Source organism: Taudactylus pleione, unplaced genomic scaffold (genome assembly GCF_031769625.1).
Source record: "Taudactylus pleione unplaced genomic scaffold, aTauple2 ptg000066l, whole genome shotgun sequence".
Lineage (NCBI taxonomy): Eukaryota > Metazoa > Chordata > Amphibia > Anura > Myobatrachidae > Taudactylus > Taudactylus pleione.
The window spans coordinates 19,348,469-19,375,644 of record NW_028284468.1 but is presented as its reverse complement, the minus strand read 5'-3'; the positions used below and the strand labels follow the sequence as shown (position 1 = coordinate 19,375,644).

Below are 27,176 nucleotides of genomic sequence, written 5' to 3'. Positions count from 1 at the left end.
ACGCTCTTGAGCAGAGAGGAGAATCCACTGGCCAAAGGAAGCATCCTGGGAGGCAAAAGTATCAAATGCATAAAATTTGATAAAGGAATGGACGGAAGACCAAGTGGCTGCCTTGCACAGCTGTTCAGCCGAGGCGCCATGTCTAACCACCCACAATGGTCCCACAGACCGAGTAGAATGTGTGGTCACCTAGTTCGGGACAGGGAGATCAGTCTGTGTATAGACCTGAGAAATAGTCATACACAACCAGCGTGCCAAAGTCTGTTTGTTAGCTGGCCAACCTCGTTTGTGAAACCCATATAACAAATAGAGTGCATCTGATTTCCTTATGGAGCTGGTACGATCCACGTAGATACGTAGGGCCACATCCAGAGAAGAAAGGCCGGGACTATAATTTCTTCATTAATATGAAAACGGGATACAACCTTAGGAAGGTAACCCACTCTAGTACGAAGAACAGCCCTATCTTGATGAAAATCAATTATGGGGAGCGACATGACAGTGCTGCCAAATCCGAAACTCTGCGAGCTGTCAACCATCTAAGGTCCACCTTATCCAAGGGCTCTAAAAGAGAAGCTTGCAGTGCCCTGAGAACCAAAGATAAATCCCACGGTGCCACCAGAGGGACAAATGGAGGTTGCAGACGGAGAACCCCCTGCAAAAATGTTCTATCATCAGGCAGCGGAGCAATTCTGCGTTGGTACCATACTGACAATGCAGAAACCTGAACTCTCAGGTTAGCCAGGTGAAGACCTAAGTCTAATCCCACCTGAAGAAAAGCAAGCATTAGCGAGACTCTGAAAACTTTAAGGTTATATTTTTTGTGGGAACACCAAAGAAAAAATGAATGCCAAATCCTGAGATAGATACGGGCCGAAGCAGGCTTCCTTGCCCTCAGCATCGTCTGGATCACAGAAAGAGAGAAACATTTGGCCTTTAAGACGGAAGACTCAAGAGCCATGCCGTCAAAGCCAGCTGCGTTAAATCTGGATATAGGCAGAGATCCTGAACTAGTAAATTCGGTCGTTGAGGCAGTGTGTCAGGACTGCGACTATTTCAGTACATAAAGAGAGACTACTTTTGCCAAAGTTCCATTGCGGTCGTTGGAGGAGCTATCCTGCTTGCTGGCGTGCTTCTCATTCAGGGGATAAAGTGTTAAAGTGATCATCTGTTTCCAAGGTGTCGTCAGGTTGTGGGATTCCTAGTATTTCAAACCTGATTCCATTTGGGTCACATGTTCTGAAACCTCCTATGGATCACAGACCTCTAGTATAAAGCCTGTTACTAACTTTGTCTCAGTGTCTGTGCAACGTTGCTTTCAGGTATTTTTTTGGACTCCTTCCAGATCCCTGCTGTGCCTGTGGATTGCTGTGGTCTTTGTTATATTCCAGATGAACTTCTGATGCCAGTTATCCGCTGCACTACAGAGCCCAGCATTCCTATTGCCTAAGTATTGCTTACTGCTCCATCACTGTGGTTTCATCATTTTGCTGCACTATTTACTTTGCCTGTTGTCTTTCTGTTCCTGTGGATATTGAACTCATCTTTGTTACAGTTGTCAACTGCACCCTTACAGTATCATCTCTGCTTCACGGGGCTCAACCCCGCTCCGAACCCTAGTCATACCGCAGGGCTCAACCCTGTTCCGGAATCTCATCACATCACAGGGCTCAAACATGCTTCAAACTTCTCTGCATCGTGGGGCTCAACCCCGCTCCGAACCCTAGCCACACCGCAGGGCTCAACCCTGTTCTGGAATCTCATCGCCTTACAGGGCTTAACCCTGCTCCGACTTCACTACACCATAAGGCTAAAGTTTGCTTCATCTCTCACTGCACCGCAGGGCTCGGCCCTGTCCCGGAACTATATTATTCTGCAGGGCTCGCTCTGCTCCGGATTTCCATTACTACAGGGTTCTACCCTGGCAAAGGTCCTCAATGCCATCCTGAGGTGTTAGCCTCATACTGGACTCAGGGTTCCCTACCACCATAGTTCTTTTACGTTAAAGACTGCATATATATATTTGGGGATTTTCTCCTATATTTATTATTGCATATATGAACCTCTGTGCTGTTTGAGACTTTATATGAGACCTTGCTGATTATATTTCTTTTGTGAATAAATTCTATATTACTTTTATCCTGTGCTACTGAGTTTCATGAAAAGGTCATTCCTAAGACCACCCCAGTTTATTGTGCCTAGTAGGCCTGCCTCCCTCCAGGAGTCTCAAGTGTCGGCAGCCGTGACAGTTTGCACAGACCTAAAAATGAATCCGGATCTGGAACAGGCTACTGGGGTACAGGCGCTTCAGGGTTTGACCGCCCGTTTGGAAGTACAGGAAAATACTCAAGTTCAAGTTTTCAAGTTTTGCAATGTCTACAGGATCTTTCCACACGTCTTGATAAACTTAAAATTCCTGTTACAAGTACGTCAGGGGTTTCTGCTACTCATTTATGCCTACCGACTCCCACCTCTTATGATGGTAATCACAAACCAATGTGAGATTCATTTTGAATTGTTACCTCATTGTTTTACCACCTCTCGTGTTAAAGTGGCTTAGATTATGTCATTATTGTCTGGTGCTGCTTTTGAGTGGGCCTCTCCTTTATGGGAGAGAAATGATGCCTTAATGTCTAATTACCAAGCTTTTGCTTCTACTTTCAAAAGGATATTTGACGAACCTGGAAGATCAGTGGTAGCGTCTGTCGATATTTTGTGAGTAAAGCAAGGACCAGCTCCAGTTGTTCAGTATGTGGTTCGTTTTCAAACTATAGCCGCAGAACGTAAGTGGAACAATGAGGCATTAAGAGCGGCATATTGGAATGGTCTCTCTGAGAGACTTAAAGATGAGTTGGTGACTCGAGATCTTCCTGAGAGTTTGGATGAGTTAATTTCATTGACTATTAAAATTGATCTGCGTATGCGAGAATGAGGGGTTCAGAGGAGTCGCAAAGAGTGTTCTAAAAATTCTCTTCCCCAGTCTCGCTCTGTTCATGGTACATCTGATGAGCCTATGCAAATTAATAAAGCCAAATTGTCTGAAGTGGAGAAGCAATGTAGAAGGCGTTCTAATCTGTGCTTGTATTATGCATCCTCAGAACATTTTTTGGCTAAATGTCCAATAAGACCGGGAAACGGTCATCCCTAGTTGATGGAGGGGAAGTCAAACTAGGGGTATCTTCTAAAGTTTCCCCCAAAAAGGATTGTTTAATTTCTGTGAGCATTCCTGACTTTGGGTCTTCATGTCAAGCTAGATTCTGGAGCAGCTGGCAATTTTATTTCATTGTCCTTGGTTCAAAAGTTGAAAATTCATGTTGTCAAATTAACCTGTTCTTTTTCCCTTTCTGCAGTAAATGGGAATAGAAATTTTTCATGGATATGTTACACATCAAACAAAGTCTATGAAGTTGAGGGTAGGAGCTTTGCATGAGGAAAGTTTAGAGTTTTTAGTATTACCTATTTCTATGTATGATATAGTTCTTGGTTTACCATGGTTAACTCTTCATAACCCTCATATTGATTGGACTTGTTTTCAAATTCTTTCTTGGAGTCCCAAATGCAAATTAAATTGTTTGATTCCTGTGGTACCATTGGCTGAAGTGAAAGTAGATGTTCCACCTTCTCTCCCACAGCCTTATCATGAATTTGCTGATGTATTTTCTGAGCAGGCGGCAGACGAACTCCCACCGCATCGTCCCTGGGATTGTCCTATTGAACTTATTCCGGGTAAAATGCCACCTAAATGTCAAGTATACCCTCTCTCTGTTCCTGAGACTCAAGCCAAGATAACCTACGAAAGGGGTTTATCAGGTCTTCCTCATCTCCCGCTAGAGCGGGCTTTTTTGTAAAGAAAAAAGAATGGCGGTCTTCGTCCATGTATCGACTTTAGAGAGCTAAATGAGATTACGGTAAAAAATAAATATCCTTTACCTCTCATTACGGAATTGTTTGATAGAGTTAAGGGTTCTCGACTATTTACTAAACTTGATCTAAAAGGAGCTTATAACTTGATCAGAGTTAAAGAGGGTGATGAGTGGAAAACCGCATTTAATACGCGAGATGGCCATTATAAGAACCTAGTCATGCCTTTTTGGTTTATGTAATGCTCCTGCGGTGTTCCAGGAGTTTGTGAATGAAATTTTCCGAGATATACTTTACCAGTTTCTTATTGTTTATCTTGATATTTAGATTTTTTCCAGGAATCTTTCTGATCATCGTACCCATGTTAAAGAGGTATTAAGTCGTCTTCGAGCTAATAAGCTTTATGGTAAGATCTCTAAGTGTGTTTTTGAAGTTCCAGTTATACCCTTTTTGGGGTATATCATCTCTGGTTCTGAGCTTCAGATGGACCCTGAAAAGTTAAAGGCTATTCAAGATTGGGTTTTGCCCACTTTGTTAAAGTCTATTCAGAGATTTTTAGGCCTTGCCAATTATTACAGAAAGTTTATCAAAGCGTTTTCAACGATTGTAGCCCCAATTACTGCTATGACAAAAAAAGGGGCTAATCCCAAAGTATGGTCCCCAGAGGCATTGAATGCCTTTCAGACTCTTAAAGATGCATTTTCTGCGGCCCCCATTCTAGTTCAACCAGATGTTGAGAAACCATTTATGCTAGAAGTGGATGCTTCCACTTATGGAGTTGGGGCTATTTTGTCTCAAGTGGCTGCAGATGGGAGAACAGTGTCTTGTGGATTCTTTTCACAAAAATTTTCTAGTGCTGAGTGTAATTACTCCATCGGGAACCAAGAACTGTTAGCTATTAAGTTAGCTTTGGAGGAGTGGAGATATTTATTGGAAGGTGCAAAACATCCTGTTACTATTTTTACAGACCATAAAAATTTGTTGTATTTGAAGACTGCCCATTGTCTGAACCCGTGACAAGCTCGTTGGGCACTCTTCTTTTCTCGTTTTGATTTTGTCCTCAGGTATCGTCCAGGTTCTTTGAATAAAAAGGCAGATGCTCTCTCACGCTCAATGTTGGAAGAGAAGGAACAAAATGAGGATCAAAGGTACCCTATAATAAACCCTCTGGCCTTTTCTTCAATTTCCATCTCTCCTGATCCTCCTCCTGGGAAGATATTTGTGGCACCTGAGTTACGAGGTAAACTTCTTTCCTGGGCTCATAATTCTCATTTCTCTGGACATCCAGGGGTTCATGAAATGTATTCATTTTGGCAACATTCCTATTAGTGGTCTTCTATGAAAAAAGATGTCCAAGAGTTTATACGTTCTTGTTCTAAGTGTGAAGACTCTGATGTCCATGCTCCTAAGTTGATACGTAATTTTCATGCTAAATTCCCTTTAAAACCTGGTGGGTGTTCGGAGACCACCCAAAAAGGGTGAGGTAATGTAGTATAAAGCCTGTTACTGTGTCTCAGTGTCTGTGCAACGTTGCTTTCAGGTCTTTTCTTGGACACCTGCCAGATCCCCGCTGTGCCTCTGGATTGCTGTGGACTTTGTTATATTCCAGATGAACTTCTGATGCCAGTTATCTGCTGCACTACAGAGCCCAGCATTCCTATTGCCAAAGTATTGCTTACTGCTCCATCACTGTGGTTTCATCATTTTGCTGCACTATTTACTTTGCCTGTTGTCTTTCTGTTCCTGTGGATATTGAACTCATCCTTGTTACAGTTGTCAACTGCACCGTTACAGTATCATCTCTGCATCACGGGGCTCAACCCCGCTCCGAACTCTAGTCATGCCGCAGGGCTCAACCCTCTTCCGGAATCTCATCACATCACAATCTTCTCCGCATCACGGGGCTCAACCCCACTCCGAACTCTAGCCACGCTGCAGGGCTCAACCCTGTTCCGGAATCTCATCACATCACAGGGCTCAACCCTGCTACAATCTTCTGCGCATCACGGGGCTCAACCCTGCTCCGAACTCTAGCCACATCGCAGGGCTCAACCTTGTTCCGGAATTTCATCACATCACAGGGCTCAACCCTGCTACAATCTTCTCCGCATCACAGGGCTCAACCCTGATCCGAACTCTAGCCACATCGCAGGGATCAACCCTGTTCCGGAATCAACCCTGTTCCGGAATCTCATAACATCACAGGGCTCAACCCTGCTACAATCTTCTGCGCATCACGGGGCTCAACCCTGCTCCGAACTCTAGCCACATCGCAGGGCTCAACCTTGTTCCGGAATTTCATCACATCACAGGGCTCAACCCTGCTACAATCTTCTCCGCATCACAGGGCTCAACCCTGATCCGAACTCTAGCCACATCGCAGGGATCAACCCTGTTCCGGAATCAACCCTGTTCCGGAATCTCATAACATCACAGGGCTCAACCCTGCTACAATCTTCTGCGCATCACGGGGCTCAACCCTGCTCCGAACTCTAGCCACATCGCAGGGCTCAACCTTGTTCCGGAATTTCATCACATCACAGGGCTCAACCCTGCTACAATCTTCTCCGCATCACAGGGCTCAACCCTGATCCGAACTCTAGCCACATCGCAGGGATCAACCCTGTTCCGGAATCTCATAACATCACAGGGCTCAACCCTGCTACAATCTTCTGCGCATCACGGGGCTCAACCCTGCTCCGAACTCTAGCCACATCGCAGGGCTCAACCTTGTTCCGGAATTTCATCACATCACAGGGCTCAACCCTGCTACAATCTTCTCCGCATCACAGGGCTCAACCCTGATCCGAACTCTAGCCACATCGCAGGGATCAACCCTGTTCCGGAATCTCATCACATCACAGGGCTCAACCCTGCTACAACTTTCTCCGCATCGCGGGGCTCAACCCTGCTCTCAACTCTAGCCACGTCGCAGGGCTCAATCCTGTTCTGCAATCTCATCGCCTTACAGGGCTTAACCCGGCTCCGACTTCACTACACCACAAGGCTCAAGTTTGCGTCATCTCTCACTGCACCGCAGGGCTCGGCCCTGTCCCGGAACTATATTATTCTGCAGGGCTCGCTCTGCTCCGGATTTCCATTACTACAGGGTTCTACCCTGGCAAAGGTCCTCAATGCCATCCTGAGGTGTTAGCCACGTTAGTTCTTTTACGTTAAAGACTGCATATATATATTTGGGGATTTTCTCCTATATTTATTATTGCATATATGAAACTCTGTGCTGTTTGAGACTTTATATGAGACCTTGCTGATTATATTTCTTTTGTGCATACATTCTATTTTACTTTTATCCTGCGCTACTGAGTTTCATGAAAAGGTCATTCCTAAGACCACCCCAGTTTGTTGTGCCTAGTAGGCCTGCCTCCCTCCAGGAGTCTCAAGTGTCGGCAGCCGTGACACAGTGGAAGTGGACTGTCTATGGATAGACATGCCAGATAGGTGAACCAATGTCTCCTGGGGCAGGCAGGAACTATTAGTTTTATCCTGCCGCCCTCCTGCTTGAACTTTCTGATGACCCTTGGGAGGGAGGAGATTGGAGGAAACAGGTATGCCAACTTAAAGTCCCATCTCACCGCCAGAGGTTCCATGAAGGCGGCTGAGGGGTCCCTTGTTCTGGACCCGTACCTGGGGACCTTGTGGTTGTGACATGATGCCATGACGTCTATGTCTGGTAGTCCCCAACTGTCCACCAGGAGTTGAAAAACATTCGGATGAAGAGCCCATTCTCCAGCGTGTATGTCCTGACGACATGAATATTGCCGAGACTGATGGAAGATGGCATTCTGCCCACTGCAGAATGTTCGTCACTTCCCTCGTGGCTGCCGGACTTCGTGTGCCTCCTTGATGATTGATATAGGCCACAGCAGTCGCGTTGTCGGACTGAATCTGGACAGGCCTGCCCTGAAGTAGGTCCTGTGTCAGAATGATCGCACTGTGCAGTGCACGAAGCTCCAAAACATTTATCTGTAGGTGACTTTCCTGATCCGTCCACCTTCCCTGAAAATTGCGATGACCTGTCACCGCTCCCCATCCTCGCTGACTTGCATCCGTGATGAGGAGTACCCAATCTGGGACCCATAACGGGCGACCCTTGTCTAAATTAGTCATCTGCAGACACCAAGCGAGGGAGAGCCGAACCTCTGGAGAGATGCGGATCATTTGAGAATTTATCTGATGATACCGACCATCCCAATGAGACAGAATCCATTGCTGCAGGGACCTGGAGTGGAACTGGGCATAAGCCACCATGATGAATGTGGACACCATGGAGCCCAGCATCTGTATGGCCAAGTGAACTGATATTTTCTGCTTGCAAAGTAGACTGTGCACACGAGATTGAAGCATTGCAATCTTGTCCTCTAGCAAAAGAATCCTTTGTCCCAGAGAGTCCAGTAGTTCCCCTAAGTGCACCATTGCTGAGTTAGAGAAGACTTTTTCCAATTGATTATCCAGCCATGCTCTTGTAGGCAGACAATGGTCATCTGGAGATGATATTGTAACATCTCCTAAGATTGTGCCAATATCAAGTTGTCCAAATATGGCAGTATCCTGACTCCTTGTCGTCTGAGATGAGCCGTCATGACTACCATTAGCTTGGTAAATACGTGAGGGGCTGTGGATAGCCCGAAGGGTAGAGCCTGAAATTGGTAATGTTGCTGATCTACCGCCGTTCTCAGAAATCCTTGGTGAGATTGTGCAATAGGAACATGCAGATAAGCATCCTGTATGTCCAGGGAGACCATAAAATCTCCAGGCTCCATTGCCAGCATAATTGACCGTAGGATTTCCACACGGAATTTGGGCACATGGATGAATCTGTTGAGAGACTTCAGATTCAGGATAGGGTGATGTGACCCATTTGGTTTCTGAATCAAAAACAAATTTGAATAATAACCCATTCCCTGTTGTGTCACAGGAATGGGGATTATGACTCCTGACCTCAGGAGGGCCCCAATAGCCTCTCGGTAGGCCAAAGACCTGACCAGGTCTACCGGAAGGGTTCTACCAACAAACCTCTGAAGAGGATACCTCAGGAACGTGATGGCGTAACCATGAGAGACCACCTCTCGAACCCAGACAACCATAGTCGTCTGAAGCCAGGCATGAGAAAACTGTAGAAGTTGGCCTCCCACCCTGGGACCTTCCAGTGGGATGCCTGCCCCATCAGGCAGTGGGCTTATCGATCGGCTTGGTAGCAGGACGTCTGGTTGACCATGATTTCCTGGTCTGAGGTTTCCTGTGGGAATTCTCCCATCGAGGAAGACTGTCCCGTTGCCCTGCTCTGTGGCAAAAGGACTGAGCTGATGACTGCCTATATTTAGGGGTAGTCGTAGATGGCAACCCCGCAGATTTAGATGTCGCCAGAGAAGACACTAGGTCATCCAGCTCTGGTCCAAACAGTACCTTCCCAACAAAAGGCAAAGACTACAGGGCCTTCTTGGACCCTGTATCCACATTCCAGGTTTTTAGCCAAAGGGTTCTTCGAGTCAAGATAACTGCATCAATGACTGCTTCCTCCATATACACAGCTGCTTCTTGCATCTGCCTTAGATCAGACAGCTGTTCTCAGGTAGCATTCGGCATGCTATCCTCCAGAGCCTTCGTCCATTCTTCCATAGGCTTGGCTGCCTAGGCTACAGCCGTAACTGGTCTGGTAATAGCTCCAGATAATGAAAACACTGATTTTAAATAGTAATCAAGTTTTCTATCTGTAACCTCTTTTAATGAGGATGCTGCAGGAATGTTTAATATAGAGCTCTTGATCAATCTAGTTACATGAACATCTACTGATGGGGGGATCATCCCATTTGTTACACTCACTAAATGCAAATTTGTATCCAGAGGTTAAATTCCTTGTAACTTGAAAATGTTTATTTGGAGTACACCATGCTTCAGACGTGAGTTGTTCAGACTGAGGAAAATAATCTTTAGCCACCTTCTGACTCCTAAACACCGGAGTCTTAGATTTTGGTGGGACCTTCTCTTCCTCTATACTGGGGACAGGTCGAACCGCTCTCACCAGAGAGGGGACATCAACAGAGGATTGATGGTCTTCTTCCACTGAGCAAGACCCCAAACTCTGAGTATCAGAGTGCGATGAGGAGGTTGAGTCAGAATCCTGAGGCAACGTCTGAAGAGAACCTCTCTTTACCTCTGCTTTACTGCCACTGGTCTTTTCGCCTGCACCACTTGCTGAACGGCAATAGACGGCAGCATACTCTGACTAGAGTGAGCAGAAGAATCAAACCAATAGGGATTCATGGGGGATATATACATAGAAGGATGCAAATGCTGTGGGTATCCCATAGCAGGAGGCAATATTGTGGCAGGAGCACGCGATGCTGCGGCCCTGTCCACCAATATCGACAATACCTAAGACCAAGAGGCCACCCAGGGTGGTTCTTGTGCTGGTGCAGGTGTACAAGATAGAAAAGGTGGCTGTTTACAACAGACACTACACAACTCATCTTGCACATAATCCTGTTCCAACAGGCCTGCAAAAATGAGAGTTATGGTAAGAACTTACGTTTGTTAACTCTCTTTCTTCGAAGTCTATAGGGTCCACAGGGAGACCTTGGGGTATAGGTTGGGAACCAAATCCGGGCACCACGCAGTTAAAGCTTTCAGCTCCCAGGATGCATTGGGTTCACTCTCCCTATAACCCCGCCACCCGAGCCAGAGGCACCTTAGTTTGTAAGTAGCCAAAGGCCAGAGGAGGAAAGAGAGAGAGAAAGAAGGCTGGAACACTCAAGAACCACACTCACAGAATAGGAAACGGGAAATCGATGACCAGTAACATAGCCCATATGAAGCCAGGTGTGCCAGGGTGGGTGCCCTGTGGACCGTATGGACTTCGAAGAAAGAGAATTAAAGGTAAGTTCTTACCATAACTCTCATTTTGTTATTCAGGGTACATAGGCTCCACAGGGAGACCTTGAGGATGTCCCAAGCAGTCCTTTTAAGGGTGGGGACGCTCCTGCGCTGAGAGGAGAATCCGGCACCCAAAGGAAGCATCAGGAGAGGAAAAGGTATCTAGTGTATAGAACCTTAAAAAGGTCTGGATGGAAGACCACGTGGCCGCCTTGCAAGGCTGAACAGTCGCCCATGAGGGGCCCACAGGCCGAGTAGAATGAGCATTAACAGAAGCCGGAACAGGAATGCCTTCCTGTGTGTAAGCCTCTGAGATAGTCATACTAAGCCATCTAGCCAATGTTTGATCATTGGCAGGCCATCCTTCCATGTGAAATCCATAGAGCACAAATAAGAAGTCAGGATATACGTGGACCGTACCAGTTCCTTCCGGAAATCTGAGAGCACGGACTACAGACTGTTGTGGTACCTGAGGGGATTGCATGTACTGTGAAAAACCCTGGTAGGGAGCGACAGTCTGTGTCACAGGGGTAGACTGCAAGAACTGCGGAATACCTTGAGAAGGAAGGATGGCATGTTGAGGTAACCCCAAGTGGGTTAGAACAGTGGGGGTTGGCAGGCGATCCGCAATGGAGGCCAGGGTCTGAGAGAAAAAACGCCCATGGGGGTCCGTTAAGGGGCCCGGTACCTGATGGCACCTTATACATAACCCTTCCTGAGTCAGATCCTTATTCACACCTGCAGCACATGACTTGCAGGATAGAAAAATGAGTGCAGTATAGTGCTCCATTTCATGGTCAGACATACAGTGCATTCGGAAAGTATTCACAGCACGTCACTTTTTCCACATTTTGTTATGTTACCGCCTTATTTCAAAATGTAATAAATTAATTTTTGTCCTCAAAATTCTACACACAATACCCCATAATGACAACGTGTAAAAAGTTTTTTTTTAGATTTTTTCTAATGTAATAAAAAAAAAAAAAACCCTAAGAAATCACATGTACTTAAGTATTCACAGCCTTTGCTCAATACTTTGTTGATGCACTTTTGGCAGCAATTACAGCCTCAAGTATTTTTGAATATAATGCCACAAGCTTGGCACACCTATCTTTGGGCAGTTTTGCCCATTCCTCTTTGCAGCACCTCTCCAGCTCCATCAGGTTGGATGGGAAGCGTCGGTGCACAGCCATTTTCAGATCTCTCCAGAGATGTTCAATCGGATTCAAGTCTGGGCTCTGGCTGGGCCACTCATGGACATTCACAGAGTTGTCCTGAAGCCACTCCTTTGATATCTTGGCTTTATGCTTAGGGTCGTTTTCCTGCTGAAAGATTAACCGTCATCCCAGTCTGAGGTCAAGAGCGCTCTGGAGCAGGTTTTCATCCAGGATGTATCTGTACATTGCTGCATTCATCTTTCCCTCTATCCTGACTAGTCTTCCAGTTCCTGCCGCTGAAAAACATCCCCACAGCATGATGCTGCCACCACCATGCTTCACTGTAGGGATGGTATTGGCCTGGTGATGAGCGGTGCCTTGTTTCCTCCAAACAGAACGCCTGGCATTCATGGCAAAGAGTTCAATCTTTGTCTCTCATGGTCTGAGAGTCCTTCAGGTGCATTTTGGCAAACTCCAGGCGGGCTGCCATGTGCTTTTTTACTAAAGAGTGACTTCAGTCTGGCCACTCTACCATACAGGCCTGATTGGTGGATTGCTGCAGAGATGGTTGTCTTCTGGAAGGTTCTCATCTCTCCACAGAGGAACGCTGCAGCTCTGACAGAGTGACCATCGGGTTCTTGCTCACCTCCCTGACTAGGGCCATTATCCCCCGATCGCTCAGTTTAGACGGACAGCCAACTCTAGGAAGAGTCCTGGTGGTTCCAAACTTTTCATTTATGGATGATGGAGGCCACTGTGCTCATTCGGACCTTCAAAGCAGCAGATATATTTCTGTACCCTTCCCCAGATTTGTGCCTCGAGACAATCCTGTCTCGGAGGTCTACAGACAATTCCTTGGACTTCATGCTTGGTTTGTGCCCTGAGATGCACTGTTAAGTGTGGGACCTTATATAGACAGGTGTATGCCTTCAAAATCATGTCCAATCAACTGAATTTACCACAGGTGGACTCCAATTAAGCTGTAGAAACATCTCAAGGATGATCAGTGGAAACAGGATGGACCTGAGCTCAATTTTGAACTTCATGGCAAAAGCCGTGAATATTTATGTACATGTGATTTCTTAGTGGTTTTTGTTTTATTCAATTTGTAAAAATCTCAAAAAAACTTTTTACACGTCATTATGGGGTATTGTGTGTAGAATTTTGAGGACAAAAATTAATATATTCCATTCTGAAATAAGGCTGTAACATAACAAAATGTGGAAAAAGTGACGCGCTGTGAATACTTTCTGGATGCACTGTATCTGACTAACAATTATTTTGGAAATATCAAGCAGCGCCATACTGGTCCTGACTGGCGCTAGAATTAGCTGCAGGGACTCACTATCAGCATATGCAACACTCACTTCCACCTAAAATATGGCAATGTGCAGCACGCAACAGTATGTGATCAACCTCACAAATATTGACAAATATATATATATGTGAGGTAAGTACACCTCTATTAGGGCAGATTGTAAAGAAAAGGGATAGATATAAACTGACAGTTGAGAGAAAAAGCACAGACAGTCAACGCTAGCATAAGTCACATACAATGCAGAAATATTATTTATATATATATATATATATATATATATATATATACATATATATATATATATTATATATACACACACACACACACACACACACACACATTACTTACAATATACTGCAGATGGCACTACAATCAACTGTCCAGATCGGTACTGGCATCGCGGCTCCGGCGGGGTGACGGAGCGGCAACACAAACGTGCAATGGACAGTCTGTTGCTGCGCGCTCTAGAGATAGTGAAACTACCGTAAATCATAAAAATAAAATAAATTAGCTTTAGGGGCTGCTAAGCAGCTCCTCTGCGATAACAGTGACCCGATTCCGGCCAAGCACCAACTCAAACTGAGGGAGAGTGGACCCAATGCATCCTGGGAGCTGAAAGCTTTAACTGCATGGTGCCCGGATTTGGTTCCCAACCTATAACCCAAGGTCTCCCTGTGGAGCCTATCGACCCTGAAGAAGAAACAAGATTGACATGATTTTAGCACAGGAAGCTCATCCTTCTCTCCTTTACCTTTACACATAGCAATGTGTAACAGGTATAAGGTATATAGCATAAATGCAATGTGACTTTAAATGAGGAAACCCCACACACCTTCAGATGGATGAGGAGAAACACAGTGATAGATATATCTGACAGTTTTGAAAAGAAAAGGCAGTATAAATACAGCAGCTAGCATCACAGTCACATACAATGCAGAAATACAGTATATTCAAATGCTAAATGCAAATGGACTCTGAATCAACTGACCAGCACCCTTAGGGGTATTGGTAGGATATAGAGTGCTATATGCCTGATCCAAGGGAGAGGTATACAGGGAGACAAACCTAAACTCTGAGACCAGGGGCGTATCTATCCACTGGCCAGGATGGCACTCGCCAGGGACGGCGGACAAAGATGCATTGGGGATTTTGTAAATATAAACTTTCAAAATTCCACAAAACCTAGCAATCTAAACATTAATATATTCTAATACAGGTAGTATAGATAGAGCAAAAAAGCAGACATCATCTGTATGGGATCCGGTCAATATCCTGACAGTCGGAATGCCGGCGCTGGAATTCTGACACCTGTCAGAATCCCAGGGCCGGCATCCCAATGGTAAGTACTGCTGTTAGGGGGGGAGGGTTAGGCACTAGGGGGAGAGGTTAGGTTCAGGCACAAGGGAGGGAGGGTTAGGGTAGAGAGAGGGGGGGGAGGATAAGGATACTGGCCGACAAGTTCGGTACCCTAACCCTGTCGTGATGCCGTCGCCAATATTCCGAGCGCCGGGATCCCGAGTGCCGGCATCCCATACACAATCCATCTCTATTTCTAATCTACAAAGCTGGTAAAATATTCATGACAGGTAGTACTAAATGAAAGTGCTAACCACAGGGCAGTTAAATATTACATATCATTTTATTTCTGTCCTTCTAATATAGGGTCGAATTCAATTCAGTGCGATGTTGAACAGCCGCGGGAGGGAACTCCCGAAGCTATTCAATTTAACGCACTGTTAGCGTTGTCAGGAATGGGTTATGGCAGAAAATGCCGGTTATCGGTTAAGGCGCGGTAACCGGCATTCTCTGACTAAAGTGCCGGGCGCGCGGCTGTTAGCGCCGTGCTAAGCCGGCAAACAGCTGCATGTCCGGCACTTTTGTCGGATTTGTCCTCGCATTCCCAGGGGGGTGCGAGAAGAAATCCTTTAGCAGCCCAAACAGCGCGGTGTATTGAATAGCTTCGGGAGTTCCCTACCACGGCTATTCAACATCGCACTGAATTTAATTCAGATTTTTGAAGAAAAGTTTATGAAAGTAGTGTCCAATTTAATAGCTTTTGAATTGTATTCTTTTTCCATAAGGTTGTTTTTTTTTTTAAATATATTTCAAATATTAAAGATAACAAAAATATAGCAGAAAAAGGATACACCCACAAGGCATCAAAGGTGCTTCATAATCCATTGTAGCAGACTCCATGCATTTGAAAGAACTGTAGAAAAATAGAAAAAAAAACAATAAAAAAACATAACCATATTTTCCATAGACAGTGTATTTTAGGTACAATTTATGAGTAACATGTATCTTAAATAAAGTTTATATTTTATAAGTACAGATGTGTCCTCATACATCTAGCCTCCTTGCGTGTTAAACAGTCTTTCTAGTCGTGCCATGCCATGGCGTGACTCAGTAGCGCCGAGCATCTTTTCATACGATTTTTTGCCTTCAAATGCATCTTATTGGGACAGCGATGTGAATAGATAGAACAAGCAGCTTCTGCTGATTATAATGATATGCAGCATGCCTATGTTCTGTGAGCGAGTGCGGGTGTATCTGCATGTGAAATGCTATGTTACAGTGTCAGCAGCTGTAACACTAACGTAGTGTTTAGCATGCAGATATACCCGCAGTCACACAGAGAGCATAGGCATGCTGCATATCATTATAATCAACAGAAGCTGCCTGTGCCATCTATTCACATCGCTGTGCAAATAAGACATTTGAAGGTATAAAGCTGCACTAAAAGATGCTCGACGCTACCGAGTCACACGGAGCTCCCGCGTTATGTGTAGCGCATGGAGGATAGATGTATGTAGACACATCTGTAGAAGAATACAATTATTGGCATGTACATAAAAACTGAGAAGAAAAGCACATTTGTTACTGTACCTTGATTGTTTATTAACTTGATGTTCTTTAACATAGTCAACAAAAAGAATCTCTTGAGCAAAATCAAAGTGACAGTTGCCAGGACCCTTCCGGATCAGAAATCCTTCAGGTGGAGAAATGTAGCATCCATCAAGTGTTACAAGGACAATTTTAGCCTAAAAGAAAGATATTTTCTAAATTATTATTTTGGTTGACTGGAAAAAAACATTTATTTAGGCTTTCAAAAGGAAAATAACAGCCTCAAAGTCACACAGAATAAAATAGCCCTGAATACCACAGAGAAAAATCTTCAATGTGAGTATACTGTTATCTTTAAATAAATTACATTTAATGCTAATAAGCACTTATTTACGGGTATTCCATATAATGTACAAAATACCTTACTAAGCTGTCGGGTAGGTTTGGTTCCCTATTGGCAAGCTAGATCCACAAAGTGGTGGGGTCCCCCTTCTCAGCACATGCTGTGGGACATTTTAGTTTAGTTTAGTGTCCGATGCCCTAACAATTAAATTATAAATGAAATGTCGATGCAGTGCCTTCAGCCCCATCCAGCAGCTGCAGAACAATAGTACCAGGGGGTGTCTGATAGTGCCTCCGGGATTCATTGTATATTGCCTCCTGGGGGTAAAGTACCACATGGAAATTGGGGATCTTAAGTGGTAGCAGCAAACAGATTGATACTAACAAATTATTGAACTGCGCTTGTAAGGAATGTATACATAATAAAACACCTGTTACACAATATGGTAGCACCTGTCTGAATAATGTACCAAGGACGCTGATTAGTAACATTAGTTATTGATCAGCGTAACAGCTGGGCGCTACAGAGCCAGCTTGTGTGTATTACATGTTTTTAGTGTTGTGAGAAAAGGTAAAGAGTTTATGTATCGAATGTAATAAATTGTGGAAATTTTTTTAAGAGAAGCCTTGTTCTGGTACATTATTCAGACAGGTGCTACCATATTGCAACAAGTGTTTTATTATGTATACATTCCTTACAAGCGCAGTTCAATAATTTGTTAGTGTGTGCTGTTGTGGGCCAGATGGTACTGGTAGATGAACTAGCTGTATAAAGGGGTAATTCTTTACTAGCAACCTATTACTCAACTCCTCTTTAAGTGAAGTGCAATGATACTGGATGCTAAGCTATTAGTATCCTGAAATTATCCCAGCAAACAGATTGATGTCACGTGGTCTCACATCCATCCTCCTGGAGCCGATTTCAGCTTTGAGGATGTGCTAGACTTCAAAGCAGGACACCTGGAAGATAAGTCTACTTTGGGCAGGAGACAAAGATAAGCCTCTCAGTCTAGACTTAGTGGTGCCAGTGAGAAGATAATGAATCGCTATGGCAGTGCGTGGACAGGTGAGAAAGATCCCCACTCTCCCGTGATCAAATGCAGTGTTAAAAGAATGAAACAGGACTAGGCCGATTCACATGCAAGATACGTCAATCAACCTGGATTTGTAAAAGGGACAGGGGGCTGGATTATTCCTAAACCGTATTAAAAGGGAACCAAAGCCCCAAGTAAAGTGATTCCATCTGTAATTATGTGCGGCTGGATGTGTGATCACTACATTTCATGTGCAATATTTTATATAAAATAGCTATATTTGAACAAAATACATTACTCTTTTGAAAGATCCAGATTCATTCCATCAAGGTGTTTGTTGTAATACTGTGACCTATATAAAAGAGCCACCACTCTAATACACCGCTTGACTTAAAGGGCACTGATATGGGGGAAGTAGGTAGGGGCCTGAGAGCACAGGGGAGGTGTAACCACCCCCACCATAATGACAACCACATCCACTGATGCAACATAATAATACACTACACCACGATGGGGTGTAGCCATGACCCTTCAGTGGCCACGCCCAACTCAGTACCTTGGCCTAACCCAAAGCTCATCCAAAATAAGTGGTCAGGAGGAACCAGCTATTGTCCCTAGCAAAGAGGTGCTGCAGCAACAACACATATGACCCAGAATGAATCGGTTCAAGGTGTTTATTAAGGAGCCTGCTGGTGGCAGTAATTACTGTCCTATAACTGGGACTGGGAAACAAGGATAGAGTACCTTTTTAGTAATTCAGACATCTGTACAAATTCACAATTAATAACTGATAGACATTGCATGAAATAATGGATTTAGGGCCTGATTTAGAGTTAGAAATAGAGTAAGATACAGCAAGTAACTGTGCATCTTGGTAAAACAGTGCAGGTGGGAGCAGATTTAAAATGTGCAGAGAGAGTTAGATCTGGGATGGGTATGTCCACATTAAAATCAAAATTGTAGTGTAAAAATAAAGCTGTTCAGTATTTGTGGGCTATGGGCAAAAGCAGACAGTATTTACCCTACATGCCCAAAAAAATGAACCCCTTACATTGCAACAGGGTTTGTCCAGGTACACAGTTACTTGCTCTATCTTACTCTATTCCCAAGTCTGAATCAGGCCCTTAGTTCACATCAATTCATATAGAACAAAAAACAAATTAAGAAAAAAATATGCAATCTACTGTAAGTCTTTTTATCCTTCAGCAGAAACTCAATAGTATCAGTAATGACATGCATTTTGGTAATAGGGAGTTCTCGGCAAAAACAAATAAAAAAATAAAATAATGTATTCTATAAGGTAGCTTTTCAATTGGAAACAATTGGTTATTACTCTGAGAAGCTTTTTGACAAGGGTATTTATTTCAAGAAGCCCATACTCTGCTAAAAGTGTACCTGTCATACAGATCTGAAAAATCTACAGTAACTACTAAATAGTGATTACAATCTATATGAAAATACAGCTATTAGTACAGAAAATTATTCTTGAAAATCACAGCTCTGTACCAGGGGTTCTGTAGGCTGCAGAAATAAGAAATTTCAATACTACCATATACTGTGCCTAGTGTGTCGCAAAAAGGAATATAACATCAAGAGGGACATCTTATACCCTAGGCAAGTATCTTACCCTGCATATCAAAAGGAAAAATGGCAGCCACTTAAGAAAAATCCTAGGGGAGCTTGAGCAGATAAGCACTTAGCAATGTGCTTTTTACAGATACACTAGGTGAGGTTGAGAAAACTTTAGATAGCTACCCTTGGGATGTACAATTTAAAGGCCATTAAAAGATTTATATGAACTCGCTATTGGTACACTAGTTCCCAATCTTTGAGATGTTGTAACACATCTGTCGACACAGATACCACAGTTTTGATATGAATCTAATTTTAAAACATTAGAATAACTAAAAAAATAATTATAAATAAGTATGCATATTATGAAAAACCAAAGTAAATTACAATGAAATAGATAGCTATCTGGCACACTCAGATAAATGTGTGTATGGACTAGATATTACAGATAAACAGTTTTTATTGGTATTAATCACAATGTATTGACATACAAATTAAAATACAATCCTCCAATATAACATATATAATACCAGTGGTACTTAAAGTCCGATCCTGTGACTTAGCAGGTAAAATCCTTCAAAACTAAGGTACCAGTGGTGCTTAAAAAAAGTCTGATCCTTTAACCCAGCAGGTACTGTATGGTCCTTAATTAATATGGTGATAGAATCCTTCGTTTTTAATTTAACGTGACGGCCGTCACTGAATTTGTTAGTTTTTGTAACAGATCATAGCCCCGTGGGGAGAACCCAGGCCCACCTACTGTAGCAGGAAGCGTGGTAAACACAGGAAAACAACTCCAGTGTAAGGCGAGATGCAAAATCCGAGGGAAATGGGGATTGTGTAACAAAGGAGACACTTTAGAAAGCACCTGGAGAGAACACTGGTATGGAAAGAGTGGCTTGTGAATTCAGCAGAGAATCCAGTAGAAGGACGTCCAAATGGAAATAGTTTAAAAATGCAACAGAGTATCCACAGGAACCAGAATCACATTACAAGACTGTAGCAACCAGACTGTCAAGCACAAGTGCAGACACGGATCTGGCAGTGTTCTGTAGGAGGGGTTTAGGTTCCCAGTCACAGGGGTATATTTACTATAGATCGATTTACAATCGAAAAAAATCTATTAACATCAATGTTGTGTTTCTGGGGCTAAATCAACATTTACTAACAGACACATTTTTAAGTATTAGTAAATGTGTAATTTAGCCCCAGAAACACAACATCGATGATTAGGGTTATTGTGAAGTCTGATAATTTGACTGATCTGCAACTAAACTGTATCTTTGCATGAAGTCGCTTATATTTGCAAAGCTGCAGGTGGGCATCTCAATACAAATCCCAGCAGCTGCAACTATTGCATATTTTCGCACACCCGCTGCGTACAAAATTGCAGCTGTGGTGACATTAGTGAACACCTCTGAATCAGGCCCTCTGTCTCCAGGCAGGAGGTTTGCCTAGGGTGCCGAGAAGCCTTGCACTGGCCCTGAGCGGAGGAAAATTTAAGTTGGATCTGTAAACTGTTAAGGACCCCATACATCAGAGATTGATTGCAGCAATCGTGCAATTTGCAATCGATTGTGTATAAAAATCTTTCCCTTTTTCAATCGATTGCAGAATTGTCACAATCGATTGAAAAAGGGAAAGATTTTTATTCACAATCGATTGCAAATTGCATGATTGCTGCAATGAATCTCTGATGTATGGTGGCCTTCACAAAGAGCCATCCAAAATGCCTGCAATAAGAGGCTGCAAATAGGCTAGAAATTTTCCAGCTGCTAGGCTCAAAAGCCAATTGGTCAACTGGTCACCCAAATATGTTGCCAAACTGAAAGATGATCCTGTAGCTTAACACGCAGGTGAAAGTCAAGTTTGGTCTATATGTGGCCACCAATTGCGCAGTGCACCTGTGAGCTATAAACACCATGGGCGGAATTCAATTGATTCCAGCCCCTATTGCGCCCGATGGAGCTATTCAATTCTTGCTCCTGTCGGGCGCGATCAGCTGCCAGCGCTACATTTCAGCTCGCAGCCCCAGGGGGATGAGAGCTGAAATGTGCGAAAAGTGACCTGTTTGGGCGACAAAACAGCACTTTTCGCGGTGGCGCCCAGCACTTTGGTCGGGTTTAGCTGTTTTACGCGGCTAAACCTGACCTCTATGGGCGCGATCAGCGCGAAAAAACGGCATCAATTGAATAGCGGCCCGCGATCTCCTGTCACTTTAGACGGGAGATCCGGACCACATAATCTATTGAACTCCGGCCCATAAGCTCAACTGCCTAAAATGTATTGTACTGTAGTTTTGTATATTTATATGTTCTTCAAATGATTTTAGCTTGGTGCTTGTGACAGGATGATATGACACACTTTCACTGAAACCAAAGTAGAGAATGGAAACACTTAAGAAAAAATAATTATTTAATATTCACTTTTATAGTTTAGATCAGTGGTTCTCAAGCTCGGTCCTGAGGACCGCACACAGCTCACATTTTCCAGGTCACCCAGTAGGTGCACAGGTGTATTCATTACTCACTGATACATTTTAAAAGATTCACAGGTGCAGCTAATTATTTCACTAGTAATTATGTGAGGAGACCTGCAAAACATGCACTGTTTGGGGTCCCGAGGACCGAGTTTGAGAACCTGTGGTTTAGATAATACACTGTTTTTACAGGTTGTTTTTTTTTATGAATTTTTTATGAGACAATCAGAATGCAACAGATTCTACTAGTAACTTTACAGTCTGTTCTCTTCTCTGTCTCTGCAGCTTCTTGTATTTAACATACAGTAATGTGAAACTAACACCTGTTGTGGGGCAGCGCAGTTAGATCGTCTGCCTCCTTTGTTATGCTAATTACCAGGGCCGTAGCTAGGGTAGTGCGGCCGGTGCCATCGCACAGGGCACCACAGGTCAGGGGGCGCTCTTTGGGCCTGTCAAATTTCTGTTTATTACCATTCTTGCTTGTAGCTTCCCCTTCTTTTATCCCAGCATCTCCTGGCCTCTCCTATCTCTTCCCCATGAAGCCATGGCCCTTTATTGGGTGCATTATGTCCCTTTGAAAAATTAGGGGGGTGCCAATACTCTTTCTGGCACAGGGCACCAAAATGTCTAGTTACGGCTCTGCTAATTACATGACCATCTGTAAGCAAAAGCATATAACTACAGAGTTTGGGGGGATCCAACCTGTAAACTATTATAGTTGTATAACTTACATTAATGATAAAGTTTTCATTTAATAAAAAAGGCAAGTCTTTTTAATTTCATGCAGAAATGTGATTTCACTTGGGTAGATCACCTAGTCGTTTCATTAATGTCCCATGAGTGATGTTTTGCTTTCTCCAGAGAGCTATATTTTTGACTTTGCATTACGGTTGTGCTTGCTTTTTCAGTGGACCTTTGAAAGTGTTACATTATTCATTTCCAAAGCTAAATAAGAGAAAAAAAAATTACCCCTCTATAGGTGTCTTCAGGAGACTTATTGTAGTTCCAAAACCTCAGTCCTGCAATAGGTTTCATATCATCAAAATTGATTGTGATTGTGTGATTTTCCCCACAGGTAAATGGGATGAGCCACATGTGAGAATCTTCACTGGTTATGTTCACACCATCAATAAGCCTAGAAAATATAAGGGTTGCATTACAGAAAATGTAGCTAACGGCAATGCTTTGTCTTTAATCTCCTTATTAAAATTTTTCCCAAATTTTTTTTAGTTTGCAAGACAAAGTGCAGATCATACAGTATGTTTATATATAAAAACAATGCCACCAGTTGTGTGTGAGACAGAGCAATACGTTGCTTAGTATTTAGAATGTTAGGGTGACTGTAATCATTTGAAACAAAATCAGTAAATATAGGCTATCATGCAACTGTTTGCCTGTGTAGCGGCTATACTGTATGTTCTGCATTTATAGATATGTATATAAAATGGGAAGAGTTAGGGTTGGCAAGAATTTATATTGGTAACAGCAGGAATTACAGTAGGAATGTAAGAAAGCTAAGGCAGGGGAAGGTTGGGGGGTGATTCAGCTAGTGAAGTAGTATACCTTATAAAGAGTCCTGGCAACAGAGCGACATGATAAGAATACCAGGGTTCTCTTTTGCAAGCTAGTTATACTGTATAGTCCACTCTTTAATAAACTAAAAGTGAATGACTACTTGTAGTTATGTAGGTGGGTTAGCTTTCGTCCAGTTTAGCTAATTGCAATATTTTATACATTTAAAAAGGTAATTTACAGTTACAAATACTTATTTAAAAAATGCTGCTATAAAATGTGCAGATATAAAGATATATGCTACTCCAAATAAACATGTTAGCGTGAAGATACATTTAAAGACCAAGATATGATTTAAGTGTATCACTATGAAGCAGCATACTCAACACCAGTCATTATCTCAACTTGATGATAATGACTGATGCTAAATGTGTATTGAAAAAAAATGTATAAATAAGGCATGCCCTTTCTACTCACCCAACAAGTGGTCTAAGCACCAGGGGCATATTCAATTAGCCGCGGGGTTTACCCAGCGGCTAATTGACGCGCTTGACGTGATTCAATAATTAGTGGGGATTCCACGCGCGGGTGTCCCTGAGACCCCGCGCGCGAGTCCCCGCTGTTTGATTTTACCTCGCACCTCATGTAGGTGCGAGGTAAAATCAGCGTGAGGCCGCCCTATTCGGCCTCGCGCGAGCAATATTAACACACTGATTCCGCGGTTCTCGCGGAATCAGTGTGTTCTCGTGTGGAAGTCCTGTTTTTTGGACACGGGGAAAAAGCTATTCTATTGAATAGCTTTACCCCGCGCCACAGGACTTTTACCCATCAATTACTCGCGGGAGAGGTCCCGCGGGTAATTGAATATGCCCCTAAGTGTTTATAGCCTGGGTTGGTTTCCGCTAATGCAGTGGGTGGAAAACATTATAGGGTGTACAAAAATAAAATCACTAGAGACCAAGGAAAAGGAGTTACAGAGATAGTAGTGGCATCTCTGCCATGTATCAACTTTTAATCGATTAATAGTAAAAATTCAGATTTTGTTAAGGTTTTTATTTAGACCTACATTTAGAGGTAAAATATATTTTACAAAATACTCATGATTGTCCATTTAAAAATCAGTGTTCTGAGGCCACTCCTGTGTCAATTCGCTATGTGCACCTATAACATAACGTTATAGTCATTTCAGGATTACAGTTGGTTCATACATACTTATCTAAAGTTCTGCTGTCATCTTGGTACTCAGGAAGCACACTGAGATCTGGAGGAGATGCCGATATAATATTCAAGCTTAGAGGTAGTGCTTCACCATCTAGTCCCACAATTTCAAGTCCTGTAAGGCCAAGGTAATGAAGATCTCCCCATGTCATTTTAAAATTTAACTGAAGACCTTAAAAATAAGAATAATATGCTTATAAGCATATATCGCCATTCATTCATAAGTACCTAACACGAAAATGATTTCTGTAAAAGTAGGATACAAAACATATTAACAAAAGCAAGTGATGTGCATATTATAAATAACTAATAGTATTTATAAGGGTATGTTTACTAGAACAATCACAAAAACTGGATAATGTCATATAATCAAAAACATTTTTTACACTTTTTTTTTTCATCACTTAATATTTACATTAATAAGAATAAAAGAAGGAAATTAAAGTATATGGTTGGAGCAGGGCCGATATGACATATTACGGCTTCTGCCACCTTAGGAAAGAGCAGTCAAGAGTGTGGTGACGTGGCATATCGGGTAACCTGTACCTTATACTACTGGAGGTGGCGTGGCCACTAAACCTTGGTGCATGGCTGTTCTGCCTTAGAAGCCCAATGGGTTAAAGTCCATTTGAGTTGCCTGTATACTTCTATACATTTTATATCCAATATACTTACATTTACAACAGTAAACACCAGGCATACTATTGGCAAGATTCGAGGGAAAGCATGCAGGATTTTTCAGATCAGAAATCTGCAAAAGAGAACATGAGATGGAGAAAAATAAAACATAATACAACGCTGAAAATAGAGGTCGACAAAATATCAAATTCAAATAGACAATAATGAAAACTGCTGCACAGATCACTATGAAAATAATGGGTGATAGCAGCCAGGTGTCTGGTTTCATTTTAAAAACTAGAACAATTAGAATAAGATTGGTTGTTTTGGGTTACAACAACTTTGTGCGCAGTTACCAGAGCCAAAGTTTTCATAATGCACTCAAATGAGTACTGTGTGTTGGTAAATGCTAGATATAGAAGTGTGAATGAAAAACCATTGTAAACATATGGACATAAAAATTACAAAGCAATAGCATGTTGATATAAACTGTATAACAATGGAAAAAATGGGGCCTAACATTTGTATGCCATATTTAAAATAAAAAGAGTATTGAGTTACTGCTGCTTCTTTCACTGTGACCCCATTTCAAACAAAAAGCCAGCTGGCATGCATTTGTACAACTGTAGAAATACATGAGAGCCATTTGCATATCAAAAAGATAAAGAACTTGGCAAGCATCTCTTATAATATCTAGTTTGCAGGGATGACTTGTGATTGTGCCATAAAAAACATTACTGAAGAAATAAAATTAGCATGCAGACTACTTCAAATAAATATCTTTTATGCTACACATACAGAGTTTTCACATGTGAAAGTGCAGCAACCTTCTATTTAACGGCTTCATTTCTGTAACCTTTTATAATTGCTTTGATACATTGGATTTGGGAACAATTCCAATCATGGTTCAAAAGTTGAAACCGTGTCTTTTATATTTAAAAATGACAAACTTACATACAGCTGTACTTGCTGTGAAATAATGTTGTCTGAGAAACTCTAACCTCTTATCCTAAACTTAAACCTATTTAAAATATGCAGTTTGTTTTACATTTAAATAACTCTTAACCTAATGGGTTAAATTGCTGAAAATAATCTAATGAAATTTTTATTAGACCTTAAGAGCACCAGCTTCATTAGGCTGTTATCACACAGGCACTTTATTTGCCTGCATAACAAGAGATATGGTAAGAACTTACCTTTGTTATCTCCGTTTCTACGAAGTCCATAGGGTCCACAGGGTTGGCCTTGGGGTATAGCTGGATCTGGATCCACGGGCACCAGGCAGTTAAAGCTTCATCCTCCTCTATACCCCGCCCCCGAGCCACAGGCACCTCAGTTGGTAAGCAGCCAAGGCCGGAGGAGGAGACTAAACAGAGAAGGAAAACTGGAACACACAAGAAACCATACTCACAGAAATGGGAGACGGAAAACCGGTGACCAGCCACACAGCCCATATGAAGCCAGGTGCGTCAGGGCGGGCGCCCTGTGGACCCTATGGACTTCGTAGAAACCGAGATAACAAAGGTAAGTTCTTACCATATCTCTTGTTCTTCTACTTCAGGGTCCATAGGGGGTTCACAGGGTTGACCTTGGGGATGTCCCAAAGCAGTTAAACTAAAGGCGGGGACGCTCCTGTGCAGAAAGGAGAACCCAGCGCCCGAAGGATGCATCCTGAGAGGCAAATGTGTCAAACGCTTAGAAACTCAAAAACGCCTGAGTGGAAGACCAGGTGGCCGCCTTACATAGCTGAACAGCAGAGGCGCCACGTCTAGCAGCCCAAGAGGGACCCACAGAACGAGTGGAATGAGCACAGGTAAACCCTCCTGTGCATAAGCTGGCACAGGTAAACCCTCCGATGCATAAGCCTCACAAATAACGGAACAAAGCCAACGGGCTAACGTTTGTTTATTTGCAGGCCAACCCCTCCTGTGAAAACCAAAGAGGACAAACAAAGAATCAGACTTCCTAACAGAAGCAGTCAGGTCCACATAGATTCTAAGCGCACGGACTACATCCAAGAAAGCCTCACCAGCTGAAAGATCAGGTGACTGAAAAACTGGCACAACAAGTTCCTGATTGATGTGGAACTTCAAAACCACTTTAGGTAAATACTCAGGACGAGTGCGGAGCACTGCTCTGTCCTGGTGAAAAATCAGAAAAGGGGGGCGACAGGAAATCGCCCCCAACTCTGACACCCTCCTGGCAGAAGCAATTGCCAAGAGAAAAATGGTCTTAAACGTTAACCACTTGAGCTCCACCGACTCAAGAGGCTCAAAAGGAGGACCCTGGAGGACCCGAAGAACCACCGCCAAGTCCCAAGGAGCCACAGG

General features: G+C 43.1%; 1 protein-coding gene across 4 annotated transcripts in view; it reads right to left on the bottom strand.

The window, feature by feature from the left end:
- Window positions 1-27,176, bottom strand: part of KATNIP (katanin interacting protein) — a 252,048-nt gene that overhangs the window by 49,786 nt on the left and 175,086 nt on the right. For all 4 annotated transcript variants that reach the window (XM_088466730.1, XM_088466732.1, XM_088466731.1 and 1 more), the window contains 5 exons: window positions 24,904-24,979; window positions 24,223-24,400; window positions 22,468-22,633; window positions 16,114-16,268; window positions 15,375-15,436 (listed from right to left, as the gene is read on the bottom strand). In XM_088466730.1, the coding sequence (XP_088322856.1) occupies window positions 15,375-15,436; window positions 16,114-16,268; window positions 22,468-22,633; window positions 24,223-24,400; window positions 24,904-24,979 (637 nt within the window). The remainder of the gene's footprint in view (window positions 1-15,374; window positions 15,437-16,113; window positions 16,269-22,467; window positions 22,634-24,222; window positions 24,401-24,903; window positions 24,980-27,176) is intronic.